Source organism: Bos grunniens, chromosome 14 (genome assembly GCF_055505025.1).
Source record: "Bos grunniens cultivar Pamir isolate PY7600 chromosome 14, Bosgru_T2T1.0, whole genome shotgun sequence".
In the NCBI taxonomy this organism is placed as follows: domain Eukaryota; kingdom Metazoa; phylum Chordata; class Mammalia; order Artiodactyla; family Bovidae; genus Bos; species Bos grunniens.
The window spans coordinates 80,988,948-81,005,590 of NC_141178.1; the positions used below are offsets into that span (position 1 = coordinate 80,988,948).

At 66.1% G+C, this 16,643-nt stretch overlaps 1 protein-coding gene across 8 annotated transcripts in view; it reads left to right on the forward strand.

Moving 5' to 3' along the window:
- PTP4A3 (protein tyrosine phosphatase 4A3) overlaps window positions 1-16,643 on the forward strand; it is a 32,311-nt gene that overhangs the window by 14,003 nt on the left and 1,665 nt on the right. The window contains exons 1-6 of one of the 8 annotated variants that reach the window (XM_086337537.1): window positions 7,974-8,083; window positions 9,259-9,605; window positions 10,550-11,491; window positions 14,015-14,107; window positions 15,259-15,389; window positions 15,927-16,001. In XM_086337537.1, the coding sequence (XP_086193663.1) occupies window positions 11,387-11,491; window positions 14,015-14,107; window positions 15,259-15,389; window positions 15,927-16,001 (404 nt within the window). In that variant the 5' untranslated portion in view covers window positions 7,974-8,083; window positions 9,259-9,605; window positions 10,550-11,386. Of the gene's footprint in view, window positions 1-704; window positions 771-1,250; window positions 2,132-5,383; window positions 5,453-7,973; window positions 8,188-9,258; window positions 9,606-10,549; window positions 11,492-14,014; window positions 14,108-15,258; window positions 15,390-15,926; window positions 16,002-16,643 lie in introns of those variants that run through there. The other 7 variants (XM_086337539.1, XM_086337534.1, XM_086337535.1 and 4 more) reach the window with 7 other exon arrangements.

The following is a 16,643-nucleotide window of genomic DNA, read 5'->3' on the forward strand; positions in this document are numbered from 1 at the left end:
GGAGATGGGCCCAGGGCACTCAGCAGCCATGGGGGGAGGACTTCTGCGCCGTAGGCACCCATGCAGGCCTTGTCCCCTTGCCGGCTGAGGACCCCTGTGGGGTCTCCAGCTGATCCTGGCGGGCGAGGGCGGCCTCCTCTCGGGCAGTGAGGCTTGTTAGGCCACATGGACCGTCTGTGAGGCCCCGGGTCCCACCCCTGTTCTCTGAGGCCCCAGCGTGGGAGCCCAGGGGTCCCGGATCTGCCTGTTGAGGGTCCCAGTGATGTGCTCATGAAACAGGAGGGGCTGGGGCTCTGCCTGGGGAGCGCTCAGCTCTCGGGAGGCCAGGATCAGGGGCCTCCTTGGGGCTCCGTGTTCCTGGCAGGGGCTTGCGCTGGCGGGGGGCGGTGCGGGGGAGGCGGTGGGGCGGATGGTGCCAGGGCCTCTCTGGGGCATCAGTGTCAAGTGGATCCGTGAAACTCTATGCCCTTCCTGGAGGCCAGGCCCATTCTGGGCATCGGCCTTTAGGGGCCTTGGAAACGGGGTGGCATGGTGCCAGGAGTCAGTGCCAGCCCCATGGGGCCCAGGGGGAGCGTGCCAGGGCTGTGGGTGCAGGTCTAAATCCGAGAGCGGGGCAGGCTTGAAGTTCTTTTCCTCCTGTCTAGAATCCCAGCATGATGGGCTCTGCATCCCAGACAACCAGACCCCCCTCCCCCCGGGGCTGGGGGCTCTCCAAGCAGAGAGTCTGGGGGCCTGGCAGGACCTACAGAACACCGCTCCCAGCCGCCCAGGTCAGCCCAGCTGCCTGTGTGAATACAGATGCCAGGGTCCCCGGGGGGGTGGGAGGCCTGGGCCCAGAACAGTGGACACCCCATTCTGTGTAGGGGACCCAGGCAGCGTCAGGCCAGAGGGCTGGGGGGTTGCTGAAGAGGGCTTTGGGGGTTGGCTGAGGCACTGGGTAGTCACGATGGGCTGAACCTGGGTGACAGGCCCTTGGGGAAGGGCCTCCGTCTGGGGTGGTGGCCGGTGGGGACCAGCGGGGACCTAGCGATGGGGCAGGGAGGGGGAGGTTTTGGGTGGCTTGAATGCATGGCAGAGGGTAGGAACTGCCCCCATTGCTCACCGGGCGGGGTACAAGCAGAGCGTGGCCTCCCTCTGCCCCCAAGAAGTACAGGGCTAGGGGCTGGGCGAGCCTGAAATGCACACCCCACCCCAGCCCTGTGGGTTCCACCCCTCCTGATGTCACCACGACTGGGGCAACATCCTGGTGGGGGAGGGGCGAGTGACCCTGACCCTGGGAAGCAGGAACAGCCCTTCCCCCGCGGGCGGGGGTTCCCACTTCCCTAGTGCTTTTGTGGGCTGGCTCCCAGGCCTGGGTGGGTGGGCTAGCCTGCCTGTGGGCTTTCTCCCCCACTTCCTTGCGGAGGAAACAGGACAACAGGAGGAACTGCACTGAGCTCAGAGGGGGCTCTGGGCAAACCTGGCTGCTCCCTGAGTAGGCTTGGGGGTTTCTGGGGGACTTCTTAGGTGGGGGGCAGACTGCAGAGGGCTGGGCTGTTTCTCTGAAGTTGCAGCGAGCTCCCCTCTGCAAGGAAAGGGCCCCGGGGGCCCCTTTCCAGCCCACAGCAGGCAGTGGGGAGCCAGGCCAGAGACCTGGGAAGCCCCCAGGCTGTGTCTGGGAGCGCCCACCCTGCCAGCCACAGGCCCGGGCTGGGCCTCTGACCCCTCCCCGCTGGCTCTGCTGCCGCCCACCTGCCCCGCCTGTCTCCTTCAGCTCTGCCTGCCGGCAGTTACAGGGCCCTGGGGACTGTCCTGCCCCCAGTGGGCCCCAGAGCCTGGCCCACAGGGGAGGGGCTCTCCTGCCCTCTTCCCGAGACCGGGGTGCCCGCCGTGAACTCTGACTTGTGTCCTGGCCCACCCCGCCTCCCTGCTTGGCCGCCGGGACTGCCCTGGGAGCCCGGATCCTTCCCGGGCTGCCCCTGCCTGAGCCCCCGCCTCCTGGGCTGGCGGGCGGTCCCAGGGCCTTTGACGTGGGGAGGGCGGGAGGCCAGGCCGGGGATAAAGCTGGGCTGGGGGCGCGGCCTCTGCAGGGCTCCAGGACTCAGGACGTGCGGGACAGCGAGTGAGTGTCTGGGGCTCCCGGCAGGCTCAGGTGGGTGGAGACTGGGATGTGGGCACTGTGGGGGCAGAGCCCAAGAGAGCATGGGGCCCCCGGGATCCCCAGGCCTTCCTGCTCATGCTTGTGGCTCAGCGGGGAGCCTCAGTGGTTTCCTCCGTCCAATGGGGCGAGGGGGGCCTTGTCCTTCCAGGCTCTGTGATGTTGCTGTGCGCCCTGGGCCTCTGGGGCGTGGCACCCCTGTCTCAGTGGTACAGGGTGAGGGTGAGCGGGACTGCTGGTCACACAGTCGGCAGAGGGACAGGGTCATGGTGCAGAGCAGGGCCCCAGGGCCAGCTGCGTGGGGGGGGGAGGTTGTACAGCCTGGTTCTTCTGCCCCTTGGGTAGTGACCAAGACCCCCTGCACCCATGTCCTCTCTTGTTAGACGAGGGTCACGACACAGTGGCCACGTGGTTGGTCACGTGTCACCATGCTGGCGAGTGAAAGGAGGTGGCAGTCCTTGCCAGCCGGGGTGAAGGGGGCTGTCTGGGGTCACCCGGTCAGCAGGTGCCCTAGGGGGTGCTCTGGGGCTGGCGACAGCCTGACCCGCGTGCACCCACCATGGTTGGTGCGGCCGTTAATGCGGATTTGGACTCAGCCTCACAGTGACCAGCTGGGCCTCATCCAGCCCCCTTGTACCAAATGGATCAGGGAGGAGGAACCCCCAGCCCGGAAGTGAGGACCTCCTGGCCTTTGACTCCAGCTATCTTAGGGCTTCCTCAGAAAGCAGGTTCTCAACAAGCGGTAACTACCATCGTTAATGTTTACTGTTAACGGATGGCAGCTTAGACTGTCAGCCCTTATTACCTTGGGTTTTAATAACCCCCTGAGGGGTTGGTGCTAACTGTGTTGAGCCCGAGAGCTGCTGGGCTCTGAGTTGAGGACGCGGAGCTGCTGACGCTGATGCTTGCTGCTGGGCCACTGTTGCGGCTGCACTGAAGGCCTCGTCTGTGTTAGCACGCCCCCGGGCCCGGGCTCCCAGCCGTGAGGTTCCCGAGACTCACTGGGGCGAAGAGAAGGAACCCGGGTCTCAGACAGCTCTGCTCTGCGTCTCCGTCTGGCCTCCATGTGGAACGGGGCACTCAGTCTTCCACCTCAGGTGGGGCGTGTGTAGGGTGAAGGCGATGGCGATGGTGGTGGTGGGCAGGTCCTGGACTGGCAAGCAGTGCTAGACGGGGCATGCTGTTCTCGCGGGGCTCAAGGGGGTCTGATGTGACCCCTCTCGGGGACCTGTGCAGTGCATGTGCGTCCTGAGTCTCTGCCCAAAGGCCACGTCCTGAGAGACCTTGTGTCTACCCCCTCACCCCCCGACCAGTGTTCTTTCTAACTCAGTCTATTACCTGGTTGTATGTCCTGCCACCGACCCCCACCCCACCTGGGGTCGTGGAGGTTTGCTCACTTTTGACCCCCGCCCCAGTGTCCACCCCCGGAGGCAAGGGGGCAGTTGCAGGGGGGTGGTGCTCCCCTGGGGGAAGCCAGGGGAGGGGCGGCTGGGCCGTTGGCCGGTGTGGTCCAGGTGGGACCTGGTAGCCCAGTGACAGGTGGCACTGTGAAAATGCCACATTCTAACCCTGCAGGTGACAGCCTGGGAAACAGGCACTGGGGGAGTGAGGTCTCTTTGCGGTGACCCCAGGCTCAGTAATGCCGGCTGCACGGGGTTAGGGGGGCACTCCCAGCCCCTCTGGGCAGCCACCGTATTATCCAGCCCACCTGTGCTGGGCAGTCTGGGAGGTGGTTTCTCAGGGTGGGGGTTGGGGTGCAGAGGGGTGGCCAGACGCCCCATCGGGGTGGGGGTGGGGCAGGAGAGGGCAGGGCAGGCTTTTTGCATCTACTGGTGACTTCTTCCTTGTGTCCCCCAAGCTCAGCCTAGCACCCGGCAGTGGAGGGAGATGCTCAGTGAACGTTTGTGACTTGGGTGAATGAATGAATGAACGGATGCTGGCTCCCCTGTCCCTCTTGGAGGAGTCCTGAGGTCCGGGGTGGGAGCAGGGGAGGCTGCAGGCAGGACCCGGGGGCCAGACTGGGCTCAGAGCCAGGGCTGAGGCCTCAGGTGGGGGAGGGGGTCCTGGTCAGTGGCGGGCGAACAGTAGGGCTTCAGGCAGAGGCAGGCAGCCCCGGGCTGCAGTCCCCTGCGTGCGGGCCACCGGGATGAGCTGCGGCCAGCGTGTCACCATGTGGCGGCACAGGCAGCCTGCCTGGGCAGCTGGAGCTGCCCCTTACACGCGCCACTGACCCTGCAAGTGCCCCCGCCGTGAGCCCCCGCAGGAAGAGCTGACCAGCACGCGGGAGATGGGGCTGGCTCCAGTGGAGGCCGGTGCCGTGGTGGGCAGAGGTGACTCCTGCAGGGCTCCTGGCAGTCCTGCTTCCCTGCTGCCCTGTCCCCTCATCGGAGCTGCCGCCTGCTGGCCACAGAGGCCCCGTTTTCCAGCCATTAGTGCCCACGGGCCCTCGACCCTGCCGGGCAGGGCTTGTCATACCTTTATCCGATGAGGAGCTGGGGCCCCCAGGGGCAGGTGGTCCCAGACAGCGTCGGGCTCAACCCCAGACCCCGTGGGCAGGTCGGCCCTCTGTCCGTCCCCTGCCCTCTCCTCTCGCGCTGGGCCCTTCAGGGGAGGCTCCAGGCCCCACACGGTGAGGCCAGGCCAGCTGAGGCCAAGGTGGGGAGGGCCAGGGCCCCGGGAGCCCGGCTGTGGGGAGGCCAAACCCCTCACCTGGGTGCCTGCCCGGTGGTGCCATTGAGACCAGGGAGGCTTTGGGTGGGCCTGGTGGACTCGGGGTGGCCACGGGGTTCAGAAGACCCGAGGTGCCTGGTCTGAGTCACCTGGCTGCCTGCTCCGTGCCCACCACTGGTGATGGCCAGGCTGGGGCCCAGCAGCCTCACCCACACCCACCCACCTGCTCCTGAGTCCACAGTGGTGCTGTGGCCCGCCTGGGCCATGCTGGGGGCTGATGGCATGTGGGTGCCGGCCACTTGGGTTGACAAGCGTGCACCACGCCCCGGAGGCACCGTTAAACCCGGTGTGGTGAGGGCGGCCCTGTGCAGCGTCTGGGGGCACTGTGTTTGCAGCCCTCTTCTCATCCCCAGATCCTGGCAGAGAACAGGTGCCTTCCCCGGGTGGAAACTCAAGCCTGCTCCTAACAGCTCTGCTTCCAGGTCAGAGCCTGGGCGCCTCTTGACCGGCTTGGAGCTGGCACCACTGGAAAGTGGCTTCCCCTCCTGGCAGTGTCACCACTTACAGAGGAGGTCTCAAGCTCCAGAGAGAGCAAGTGACAGCCCCAGGCCGCACGGAGTCGGGGCAGCTGGTCGAGCCCTGATGGTGAGCTTGCCTGTCGCCCTCCCCGGCCAGTTCTTCCAGGAAGCCTTCCCTGACCACCCGATCCTCCAATTCTGCCCTCCACAGCGCCTGCTGTGCTGGCTTATTCTGCTCTGCAGGGTGCCTCCTGCTGGGCCCCATCCAGGAGGCCCTACAGGGGGCGGACGCATAACTCGGGGAGCTGCCCAGCGTGGAAGGGGCCACCAAAGAGCAGCGAGCCCCCCGTCACCAGAGGTGTGCAAGCTGGTGATGAGCTGGCGTGGGTGACCTCTGAGGTTCCTCTGGACTTCAGGGGCTGCGATCCCGTGATGGTTTCTGGATGGTGCCCAGATCTGGAGCTCTGCCCAGGACGTTGGGTCATTTGTTCCTTCCACAACAAGTGGGGGGCCTCCTGGTGCCAGGTCCTGTGCGGAGGAGGCGGGTGGAGTTGAGCCCCTCCTTCCGGACACACGTTCCCCGGGGGGTGGGGAAACTGCTCTGAAGGGTTTGTGGCTGCAGGGAGGGCAGGTGGCCGAACTTGGTCAGTGAGGGGGCTGGACCCTTGGTGCTGTGGGCGCAGGAGTGGGGGGCTCTGGGGAGATTCCCCGGGGGTGGGCGTGGGCTCGGCCTGTTGGGTCCCCTCCCCTCCCCCAGGCAGCAAGTAGACGGGATTGTCTGGGAGGATTCCAGGAATGGCTCCTGCCCTGATAAAAATAGACTTCTCCGAAGGGCTTGGGATGGTGCCAGGCCAGCAGGTGCCCCCCAGGCCTGGCCAGAGCGGGTGCCCCCAGTGAGGGGGGGGACAGGGGTGCTGGTTTGCGGGCTCAGCAGTCTGGTGGGCTCTGGGTCCTGGGTGTAGGTCCACAAAGCTGATGGGGCCTCTCAGCTTGTATGGATGGGGATGCAGTGTGGCGTGGCATGAGAGCAGCTTGCCCAGGGGTCCTCTCTCCAGAGGGTCAGGGTCTCCGGGGGTCAGCAAAACTCAGCCCAACTTTGGTTCTTCTGCTTGTCGGCGGTGTGACTCAGGTTAAGTCCCTCGACCCCTCTGAGCTGCTATTTTATTAATAGAGTGTGGCTGATGGGCTTTGCTCATGGCATGCAGCATCCAGCACGGTGTCTGAGGGGACAAGCTCTCAGGAAGTCATCCAGGTGCGAGACTGGTGGGGCCCTGAGTGCCCAGAGCTGGCCTTTAGGAAGAGGCTGCTGGAAGCTGGGCCCTAAGAGCACTGGATGGGTGTCCTGGGCCAAGCCCACCTTGGTTCTGGGTGGAGGAGCCCTTGCCCTGGGGCTCCTGAGCTGGTGGCAGGGACCTGGCTTGGCTGGGGCGGGGCTCTGGTCGGCCTTTCTGCCCTGGACACGGCTGTCCTCTCCTCGCCTCTGCCTGCTCGCCTGGCAGGGGTGGGGGAGCGCGGGTTCCCGGGCCTGGCTGACACTCTGGGTATGTGTGTGGGGAGAGCCTGGGACCCGGCCCTGCTCTGGGCTGGGCCCCCGGCCAGTTCCTCCCACCCCGCCCCTGCGGCACTGACCGATGATTGCAGGGGCCAGGCTGGCTGGCTGGGAGCTGGGCTCAGAGCCGGGTTCCCAGCGAGGCAGGGCCTCTGGGGACCCTGTGTGCTGGGGGCTCTACCCACCCTGCTCCACCCCCTTCTGTGGGCCCCTGGGCTGGCCGGGGCAGGTACATGGTTGCCTGTGGTGCCCGGCTGCGCGCTCTCGGGGCTCACAGTCTGGGGAGCGCGTGTACTCCTGAGCTGGTGCTTCCGGGAGGTGAAGCCAGCACCCTGCTGGGGGTTCAGGCCTGGGCCCAGGGGGGGGTTTCCCATCACAGAGCGCCTCCTGGGGAGGGGACATGTGCACTGAGCACTGGAGGATGAGCGGGAGGTGGAGACCCTCCCTAGGTGATGACTGCCTCCTCGAGTGTCCCCCTGCCTCAGTTTCCCCACCTGCATACTGGGGGGTTGGGGGGGAGGGAGTGATGGCAGCACCCCCAGGGGTGTGTCGAGGGTTCAGTGAGGGACAGCAGGGTCGGTCGAACAGTAGGTGCTCAGGAAGTAGAGAGGTCCTGGGGTTTGAGGCTGGAGAGCTGGGCAGGGCTCTGAGCAGGGCCAGACCAGGTGTCGGTCACCATCCTTCATCCTGTGGGCGTCAGCTTCTGGAGCCCACCCGGGCCACGAGGCACCCTCCTTTCCGTAGCTCGCCATCCGGACCTGCACCGAGGTCCCCGCCAGGGCCCCGGCTCCAGCTGAGCTCCTCCTGACCTGGGGCAGCGCCGGCTCCCTGCTGGGGGAGCCGCTGGAGGGTTCAGGGCACGGCGGGAGGAAGGCGGGGTGCGCGGGCAGCGCCCCCGCCCTTGCGTTTCCCCTTCCTCCGCCGGCGCTTCCTCTCCCGGCCCGGCCCTCTTTGTTTGCCCCGGCGTGCGGGCTGGCCTGTGGTTATATTTAGGCGGCAGGTGTGGGAGTCACTACCAGCAGGGTCGCCCGCTGGTCACGGCCACGACGCCCACGTGATGCCCGGGCGCTATAAATAGCCCCCCCGCAGCCCGGCCGCCGGGCGTCCGCGGGGAGGCCGGCGCGCCCCGCGCACTGAGTCTCGGCCGCCGCGCCCCGGCCCTGCCCGGCCCCACGCGAATGGAGGCAGCGGCAGGACGCTTGCCCGCCGGTGAGCCGGGGCGCGAGGGCGGGGGGCGTGCCGGGAGGACCCCAGCCCCGCCCCGGGGAGGAAGCCGTGCCCTCAGAACGAGCCCCTCCCGCACCCACCCTACGGTGCGTGCTGCGGGACAGGGGGTCGCCGCCCACCGCCCCACCCGCGCCCTCCCAGCCCGATCCTGCGCACGGTGCTCCCACACACCCCCCGCTTAGCTCTCCTGGGACCCCAATGAACCCTGGCCCTGCAGCCTTCCCCCATGTCAGACAGGGTCCCGGGTCCACGGAGGCTGGCACTCTGGAAGCCCTCTGGAGTCAAACTCCAGCTCCTCGGTCAGCTGTGCCGCTGGAACTTGAGGCTGGGAACTCCCATGGGGAGCTCTTCCCGGGCCTGGCCTGCTCAGGGCCCTGGAAGGTCCCCCAGCCCGCCCTGGCCTGTTTACTTGTCTGCGAACAGGGGCCAGGCGGGGCCCTCTCCTAATGGGTCTGGAAAGGAGGACTGTCAGGGACATAGCAGAGAACTCAGAGCCTCCTGCTGGGCAGCTGGGGCCCCAGGACAGCCATGTGGGGCTGGTGGTGGGAAGGCAGAGGGAGGGGCCTCGTGCTTCCAGGAGGGCTCCTGTGTCCCGGGGTGGAGGTGAGGGTGGGTGTGAGGGGTACCGGCTGGTGGACTTGGCTCAGCCCTGCCTGGGGGCCTGCTCGGTGACCTCACAGTGGGGGTGGTGTGGTTAGGAAGAGGGGCTCTGCCACAGGGGGAGGCCGCAGGCCTGGTTGAGCCTGGTGGGACAGCCTGGGGGCAGCAAGGGGGCTTTCACTGTTTCCCTCTCACCTGGGGGTGGGGCCCTAGACGTTGAGGAGACAAGTCGGGTGTCTGGCAAGACCCCAGCCCAGCTGGGCCGTGATCTTGGTCCAGCCTCAGCCCAGACCCTGACCCCATTCCATCTAGGGCCCTGACCCCTGCCCCCAGCCAGCCTGACCCTGGGCCCCTGCCTGCAGGTGACAGGTTTCACATGGGTAGGACTGTGGGGTGGCTCTCCAGGGACGCTGGCAGGAGAGCCAGGCCGTTTGCCCTTGCCCACAGGGTCTCCCCAGGTGTCCAGAAGGTTGGGAGGTGGCGGGTTGGGCCCTCGGGAGAGGCCTGTCGTCCTATGGCTTCCCAGGGCCCCTTCCCTCCCTTCCATCTGTAAACAGGCATGCCCGGGGACCTCCCGCAGCCCCAGGAGGCCAGGTTCTCACGTGCTGTTCAGGGCGCCTGGCGGCTGGCTCTTTCCTCGCCTGCACTCGGAGTGGAAGCGCGCTCTGGGATGGTGCTCGGTCCCTTCTTCCTGCCTTTGACCTCCTCCCTGGGGACCCCCACGTAACCTTCCTGAACCGGGCGGGGCAGAGTGTGAGCCTGGAGCATCTGTGGAACCGTCCGCTGCCCCCACCCCACTGTGTCTGGGTCCCAGCTGCAGGCCCGGTCTGCACCCTGGCTGAGGCTCCAGGGGCCCAGCCGGCCTGGTGGGCAGCTGGGGAAGGGGGTGCTGGGCGGGGCAGAGGTAAGAGGTGTTGGCTGGGTGGATGAAGGACCTGCCCGGTAAGCAGGTGTGGATTCTGACAGCGGGGCCAGGCTGAGCCCAGTGGCTGGAGGGGTCTGCTGACCACTGAGTTGTGCCAGAGGGGCATTGGGGGCATCTTCTCTGGCCCCTCAGTTTGCAGATGGGGAAACCGAGGCTAGTGACGTGCTCAAGGTCTCCCAGCCTGTGCGTGGGGGTGGGAGTGGGGCTCATTGCTCCTGTTGGGGCCCCTGGCCCTGGGCTTTTGGGGCCTAGAGAGGGAGAGACAGGCCTGGAGGTGCTTGGCGGCCATCTCTGGGGCCCGGCCATGCCCCTCCTTGAGGCCCTGTCATGGTGAGACCCCAGTCCCGGCACCTGTGTGGTCACCACCTTGGCAAGCACCTGGCGGCCGGCCCCGGCCTGCGGGCTCCTGTGGGCTGTCCCTGCTTCTTTGAGCTCCTGGGGGGCAGTGGCTTGTTTGCTTCCATCGTGTGGTCAGCCCTGTGGGTGAGTGGTGGACAGTGGCCCGGGGCAGAGGCTGACCAGAGCCTCCGGTTTCCATGGGGGAGCCCTTGAGAGACGTGTGAGGTGGCTCGTGTCTGTGGGGGGTGCTGCCACGCCGCCCCCACCCCCCACTGTGCTCTGTCACCGTGGCCTCTGTGCCGGAGCCCCTTCCCCCGAGGACCGGGGGTGCTCCAGAGTGATCTGGGCTCAGAGACTCCGCAGAGGCCAGAATTCCACAGAGGAGGGGGCTGACCGTCTGATGGCGGGGGCGGGGCGTTGTGGAGGGGCCCAGGCTTCGAGGGGTGGCTCTGTCATCACAAATGCCTTGAAATTGTGTGTCGGGGTTCAGCACACTCGTGGTTTCCCTGAGGGGGAAACCGAGGCTCGGTGAGGGAGGGGCACGGGCCGGGACCCCTTTTCATTGCCTTCTCCCCCCTCCCCAGACGCTGCCTGCCGCTGACCAGCCTGGGATTTATGGAGAGGCCCTCGGGGGGCAGCCCTGAGTACTGCCGCGCCCAGCATCCGCACCGTGCCCGCTGCTGAGGCCCCCGCGCCTCCGGCCTCACCATTGCCCTCGCCCGCTCATGGCCCCCGCCACCTGGCCCGGGGCTGGCTCTGCGGCCTGAGCCCCCCGTCCCGTTCCAGGACTTGCCGTACCCCAATGGGGTAACGTGACGGAGGCCCCGTGTCACTGCCGCCCGCTGTCCGCCTGCGGCCGCTGCCTGCCATCCCCACCCCACGGCGGCCCCGTTGGTTCAGTTTCAAGTTCGTTCTGCCTTTAAATCCTTGGCGTCTGGGGCCTTGGAGCAGAGTGGCCCTCTAGCCGTCCACCGATGCCGAGGGGGGTGTCCCCGGCAACAGGCGCAACGCTGGCCACGGCTTCGGCAGCTGGATTCACTTTGGGCTTTTTAAAGTTTTTTTTGCTGAGGTTTTTGGTGGTGGTTATTTCTGCTTTTGCCCCCTAGTAATCCTCCAGCCCTGAGAGGCAGGAGCTTGGACTCGGCCCGTTTTACTTCTGGGGGCTCTTTTGTTCTTTCTGTGTTGTAAAGTGTTGGGTTTTCTTTTTTTAATCATCCACCCGTGATCCGGGCAGCATCCTCCCCCCACCCAAGTATTTGCACAATATTTGTGCGGGGTCTGGGGGGCAGGTTTTTTTTTTTTTTTTTTTTAAGCATTTTCTTTCTCTTGGACAAGCACAGGGATCTCGTGCCCCTCGGGTTCTGGGGGGTGGTGGGCCCTTATTGCGTTCACATCCCCAGCCCCATCTGCGGACAGCAGCCATGGCGCGGATGAACCGGCCGGCCCCTGTGGAGGTCAGCTACAAGAACATGCGCTTCCTCATCACGCACAACCCCACCAACGCCACCCTCAGCAGCTTCATCGAGGTGAGCATCCGGCACGCCTCATGGCCAGGCTGGGGGCCTGCGAGTGAGAGGAGAGCTTGGGATGACAGGCCCCCTGGGAGAGGCACACGAGGGTGTGTGTGGGGCTGGGGTCTGAGGGCTATGGGGGTCAGTGGGGTGGGCAGTGGGACCCGTGCCGCATGAGCAGAGACAGGTGCGGAGGTAGGAGGTGAGACAGGTCTCGCTTCCTCAAGACGTCCCTGTGTCTGGTGCGGTCCCGAGCCCTTTGATGGCTATCTGGCCTCTGTACAGAGGCTGAGCAGGAGGAGAGGGGGGTGGTGGTCCCCCCAGGAGAGGACCGGCTGCTTAAACAGCCTGGAGAAAGCAGAGCGGGGACAGGGCATGAAGGCCAGCTCCACAGCCAGCCCAGGCTGCGGGAAGCCCATGGGCTCCAGGGACTCCTTGGGTTGGAACCCGACTGGGAGCTCTCAGCACAGGTATCTGTGTGAGGAAGGGCTGGGCAGCAGTCCAAGCCAGTCATAGGAGAGAGTGACCACTGTACCCCGAGAGCCAGCTGTTGAACTGTCTGCTGCTCGTGGCCCCGGCAGACGGAACCAAATGTTTGCAGAGCCTGCCGTTCTCCGCGGGGCTCCTGGAGGAGACTGGCCTCTGCAGTGCTCCTTGCTGTTTACAGAGCCTGTGACTGTGTGCTGCGCCTTTTGTGACCTCAGACCTCCAGCTATTCCCTCTGCAACAAGATATAAGCCCCTCTGAGTGCTCCTTATGGTTGAACAGGGGCCCGGACACAGGAGGACTTCAGCAGCTGTGTAGACGCTAGACTATGGAGGGAGGCAGTGGGCATCCTGCCGTCGGGAGACCTGGACTCTAGACATTGAGTCCACAGGGGACCCTGTGGAGGAGGGCTGTCCCCCTTCATGGCCCATGATTGGGGTCAGGGCTCAGAGTGTGACCAGTGTCAGGAGTCAGAGTGTGAGCAGGGTCAGGGCTCAGTGTGAGCAGGGTCAGGGCTCAGTGTGACCAGGCTCAGGGCTCAGAGTGTGGCCAGGCTTAGGGCTCAGAGTGGGACCAGGCTCAGAATCTCAGAGTGTGACCAGGGTCAGGGCTTAGTGTGTGACCAGGGTCAGGGTTCAGAGTGGGACCAGTGTCAGGGCTCAGGGTGTGACAGGGCCCAGAGTGTGACCAGGGTCAGGGCTCAGAGTGTGACCAGTGTCAGGGCTCAGGGTGTGACAGGGCCCAGAGTGGGACCAGGGTCAGGGCCCAGTGTGGGACCAGGGTCAGGGCTCAGAGTGTGACCAGGGTCAGAGGTCAATGTGGGACCAGGGTCAGGGCCCAGTGTGGGACCAGGGTCAGGGGTCAGTGTGGGACCAGGGTCAGGGGTCAGTGTGGGACCAGGGTCAGGGGTCAGTGTGGGACCAGGGTCAGGGCCCAGTGTGCGACCAGGGTCAGGGGTCAGTGTGGGACCAGGGTCAGGGCCCAGTGTGGGACCAGGGTCAGGGTCAGAGTGGGACCAGGCTCAGGGCTCAGAGTGGGACCAGGCTCAGGGTCAGAGTGGGACTAGGGTCAGGGCTCAGTGTGTGACCGGGGTCAGGGCTCAGAGTGGGACAGGTGTCAGCACTCATTCTGTCATGAGGTCTGGACCCAGCCTGGTCTGGGGGGCAGCACCCTCGGCTGCAGGCCCAGAGGAATCTTTGGTGCCCCTTTGGCTCAGAGCCCTGCTCCGCCCCCTGCACTGCTCCTGCCCCGCCCCTGCCCCACCCCTGCCCCTGCCCCTGCCCCGCCCCCTGCTCCCTGCATTCTCAGAATAGCTCTGTGCTCTCCTCTCTGTGTCCAGTGTCCCTGTCGCATGATGAGCAAGGTCCAGTGACTGATTCCTCACTGCTCCTAAAATAGCTGCCGGGAGCAGGTGGGGGTGGGTGCACGTGGACCCCATGTAGCAGAACGCCCCCACCCCGGCGTATAAATATCCCTGCGCTGGCTGTGAACTGCCTTGACCTTTCCCCGGGTAGCTTGGGGCTTCCCCACTGGTGTATGGGGCTTGGCTCCCTCCTGGGCGCCCTCTGGGCAGGTGCCCACCCTCCCCGCCCCGAGGTGCCCCTCCCCTGAGACCTTGAAGGCCCCCGTGCGGGGTCTGGCTCTGCCCCTGGGTGGACCTGTCCCTGCAGCCTGGGCTGGGAGGGCTGCTCAGAGCAGGACCACATGGGGGCTCACGTGTGGGCTCTGGTGTCCTTGCCCTGCCTGGGGACCCGGGAGCTTGGTCTGGAAGTTGCTGGTGTGCTCTGGGGTCCCAAGCATCCGAGAGGAGGGAGATCGTGCTGGAAGTTGGGCTCACAGCTGTGTCGCCTCAGTGGTGATGCGGGTGGGTGGGTCACTCTGCCTGCCACGGGGTGAGCCCAGGGACACTCGCCCCAGAAGCATCAGGAAGAGCTGTCCCACCCCTGCAGGTCCCTGAGCCGCTGGCGATTCACGCTGGGCCCCACCTTTATGTCCCGTTGAGGGCCATGGGGTCCCCCACCCAGCCGCCTCTCCCTCCTCCCTCCCTGCCAGGACCTGAAGAAGTACGGGGCCACCACCGTGGTGCGCGTGTGTGAGGTGACCTACGACAAGGCCCCGCTGGAGAAGGACGGCATCACGGTTGTGGTGAGGGCTGCGTGCGGCAGCGTGGGGGGTGGCTGGGCCCGGGCGGGGAGGCAGGTGTGTGTGGCCTTGCTGTGCGCCCGGCTGCCCCGCAGTGTCTGTGCGCAGGCTGCATCTCTAGAGCGTTGGCGCTGTCTCACCGCGCTGGGCGTCTGGTCCTTGTCGCCAGGCAGCGGGCGCCTCCCGGGGGGTGGGCTGGGTGCACCTGGCGGGTCCCTGGGGAGGCTCTCCCGAGGCTGTGGGGAGGGACCCTTGGGCGGTTTCCTTGGTCCCTGGTAGTGGGGACCGGCGTCCAGGCAGCAGGCCCCGTGGGATGGGCCACGTGGTACCTGCCCTGTGGGGAGGCCCCTGAGCCAGGTGACGGTGACGAAGGTGGTGAGAGGCGCCGGAGCCTTGGGATGGACAGGCCTGCCCCTTCCCCGCTGAATGACCCGGGGTCCTCCCATCTAGAGCGGGGTGCCTGAAGGACTCCAGGTGAACGCTGTAAAGTAGCCCGGAGCACAGGGGTCAGCGCTTTCCCACGCCTCCCCTGCGGCAGGAAGGGCTTTGGGTTAGACACACAGTTGCCAGGCAGACCCTTGTCCTCCAGGGCCCCTCCAGGGGTGCTGAATCTGGAGTCTGGGAACAGGATCAGATGCCTGGGTGCCTGGCCTCGGTGGACACATGGATGCACCCCTGGTGCCAAGCAGTGCTGATTCTGGGGCAGCCCCTCTGCCCCGCGTGAATGTGCTCCGTGGGAAGTGCGCTGTCTCCAGCCTTGGGCCGGCCTGCTCTGTGCCGCTGTGCTGGGGGCTGGGGACATAGACAGGCCTGTGTCAGCCACGTTCATGGACCAGGCCTCTTGGGTCTGTGGGCCCAGAACGGCTCAGGCTGGGTGAGTTCAGAACCACAGCGTGGACTGACGAGAGGGGAGAAGGGCTCCCGGGGCTGCCCCCCAAAAAGAGCAGCGTGTTCTGGGAAGGCTTCCTGGAGGAGACGATGGGAGGAGCCTTGCAGGGGGGGGCGCTCTCTGGGGCCTGTGCCCCGACCGTCACCCTCGGGGGGCTCCCGATATCCTCCTTGCTTGTCAGAGCGCCCATGGGCAGGCTGGCCTGGGCCCCAGCTCTCACCCCACCTTCAAGTTGGGGTTCCTCACGGGCTGCTGCCTCCTGCAGGACTGGCCATTTGATGATGGGGCACCCCCGCCCGGCAAAGTGGTGGAGGACTGGCTGAGCCTGCTGAAGAACAAGTTCTGTGATGACCCCGGCAGCTGCGTGGCTGTGCACTGCGTGGCTGGCCTGGGGCGGTGAGCCAGTGGGGCAGGGCAGCTGGCTTGAACTTGGGGACCTCTTGGCCTGGCTTGCCGTCAGGCGTGGGTGCTGAGCCCACATCATGTGACTTCCTTCTGGGGGTTGGGGGGCGGAAGTTCTTCCCAAAGTCTGACCCTGCTCCCCGCTGCTGTGGCCGGGACTTTGTGCGGGAAGGAGCTGACAGCCCTGCCCCTCCCCAGACACAAAGACCCCACACCTGCCAGCTAGTCATGGGAATTGTGAATGTGGTTCGTAACCGAGAGTCAAGCTCTCATCCACAGGCAGACCCGAGCCCAGCACTTTGCTCTCCCTCCTTCAGCCCTCCCACTTACACGTTTATACATGAGGAGCCTGAGGCACAGAGGTGGCCTTGCCCACTTGGGGCCACACAGCAGGCACAGGCGGAGCCTGTGCCCTCCATGGGGCGGGAGCGCCACTGGGGAAGCCTGGGCCGCCCCAGGCCCCGAGGGGGAAGGCGTCGGGGAGGGCGTGGGTGCCCGGGCCTGGGTGACCTGGCCCTGCCGTCCGCCCAGGGCTCCCGTCCTCGTGGCGCTGGCCCTCATCGAGAGCGGGATGAAGTATGAGGACGCCATCCAGTTCATCCGACAGTGAGTGGCTGGTGGGGAAGGGCGCTGGTGGGTGCAGGGGGTCCTTATCCTTCCCTCCCTACCCCGCAGGGGCCCAGGGCCCCGCCAGGAGGCACTCCTGACCCCTGGCCCCGTGCCATCCTCTGAGGCCTTCCCCAGTTCAGGGCAGCCTCCTGTGGTACCAGCGTACCCCTCAGGCTGCCTAGCCCCGACTGAGGACGGGTCCCTGTGTGTGGTCTGCTCCCCAGACTGGGAGCAGAGAGTGAGGAGAGGCTACATGCAGTGCCTGGCTGGTCCCCTCTCTGGGGCCCATGGCTCCTTCAGCCTGGGGTGCATCAGTCCGCACTGGCCCTGCGGTGCTGAGTAACAGGCCGGTCCAAACCCATCTTTGACACAGGGAGCTGGGGCAGACACCTCTTTAAGCCTCCAGCACTCCTGACGTGGGGTGTCACTCCCCTCAGCTCTTGGGAGAGGAGGAACCCCCAGAAGCCATCCAACCCAGCCCAGCAGTGAAAGGAGCCCCCCCGTGCCACCTGCCCCAGCTGCCCCAACCCCCCCGGGACAGGTGACACCCCAGGATCTTTCAGGACTGCCCTTCTGAAGCCCTGGCCCCTGGGCCCTCTGCGCCCCATTCTCAGCCCCCATGGAGGTCTCCCAACCTCC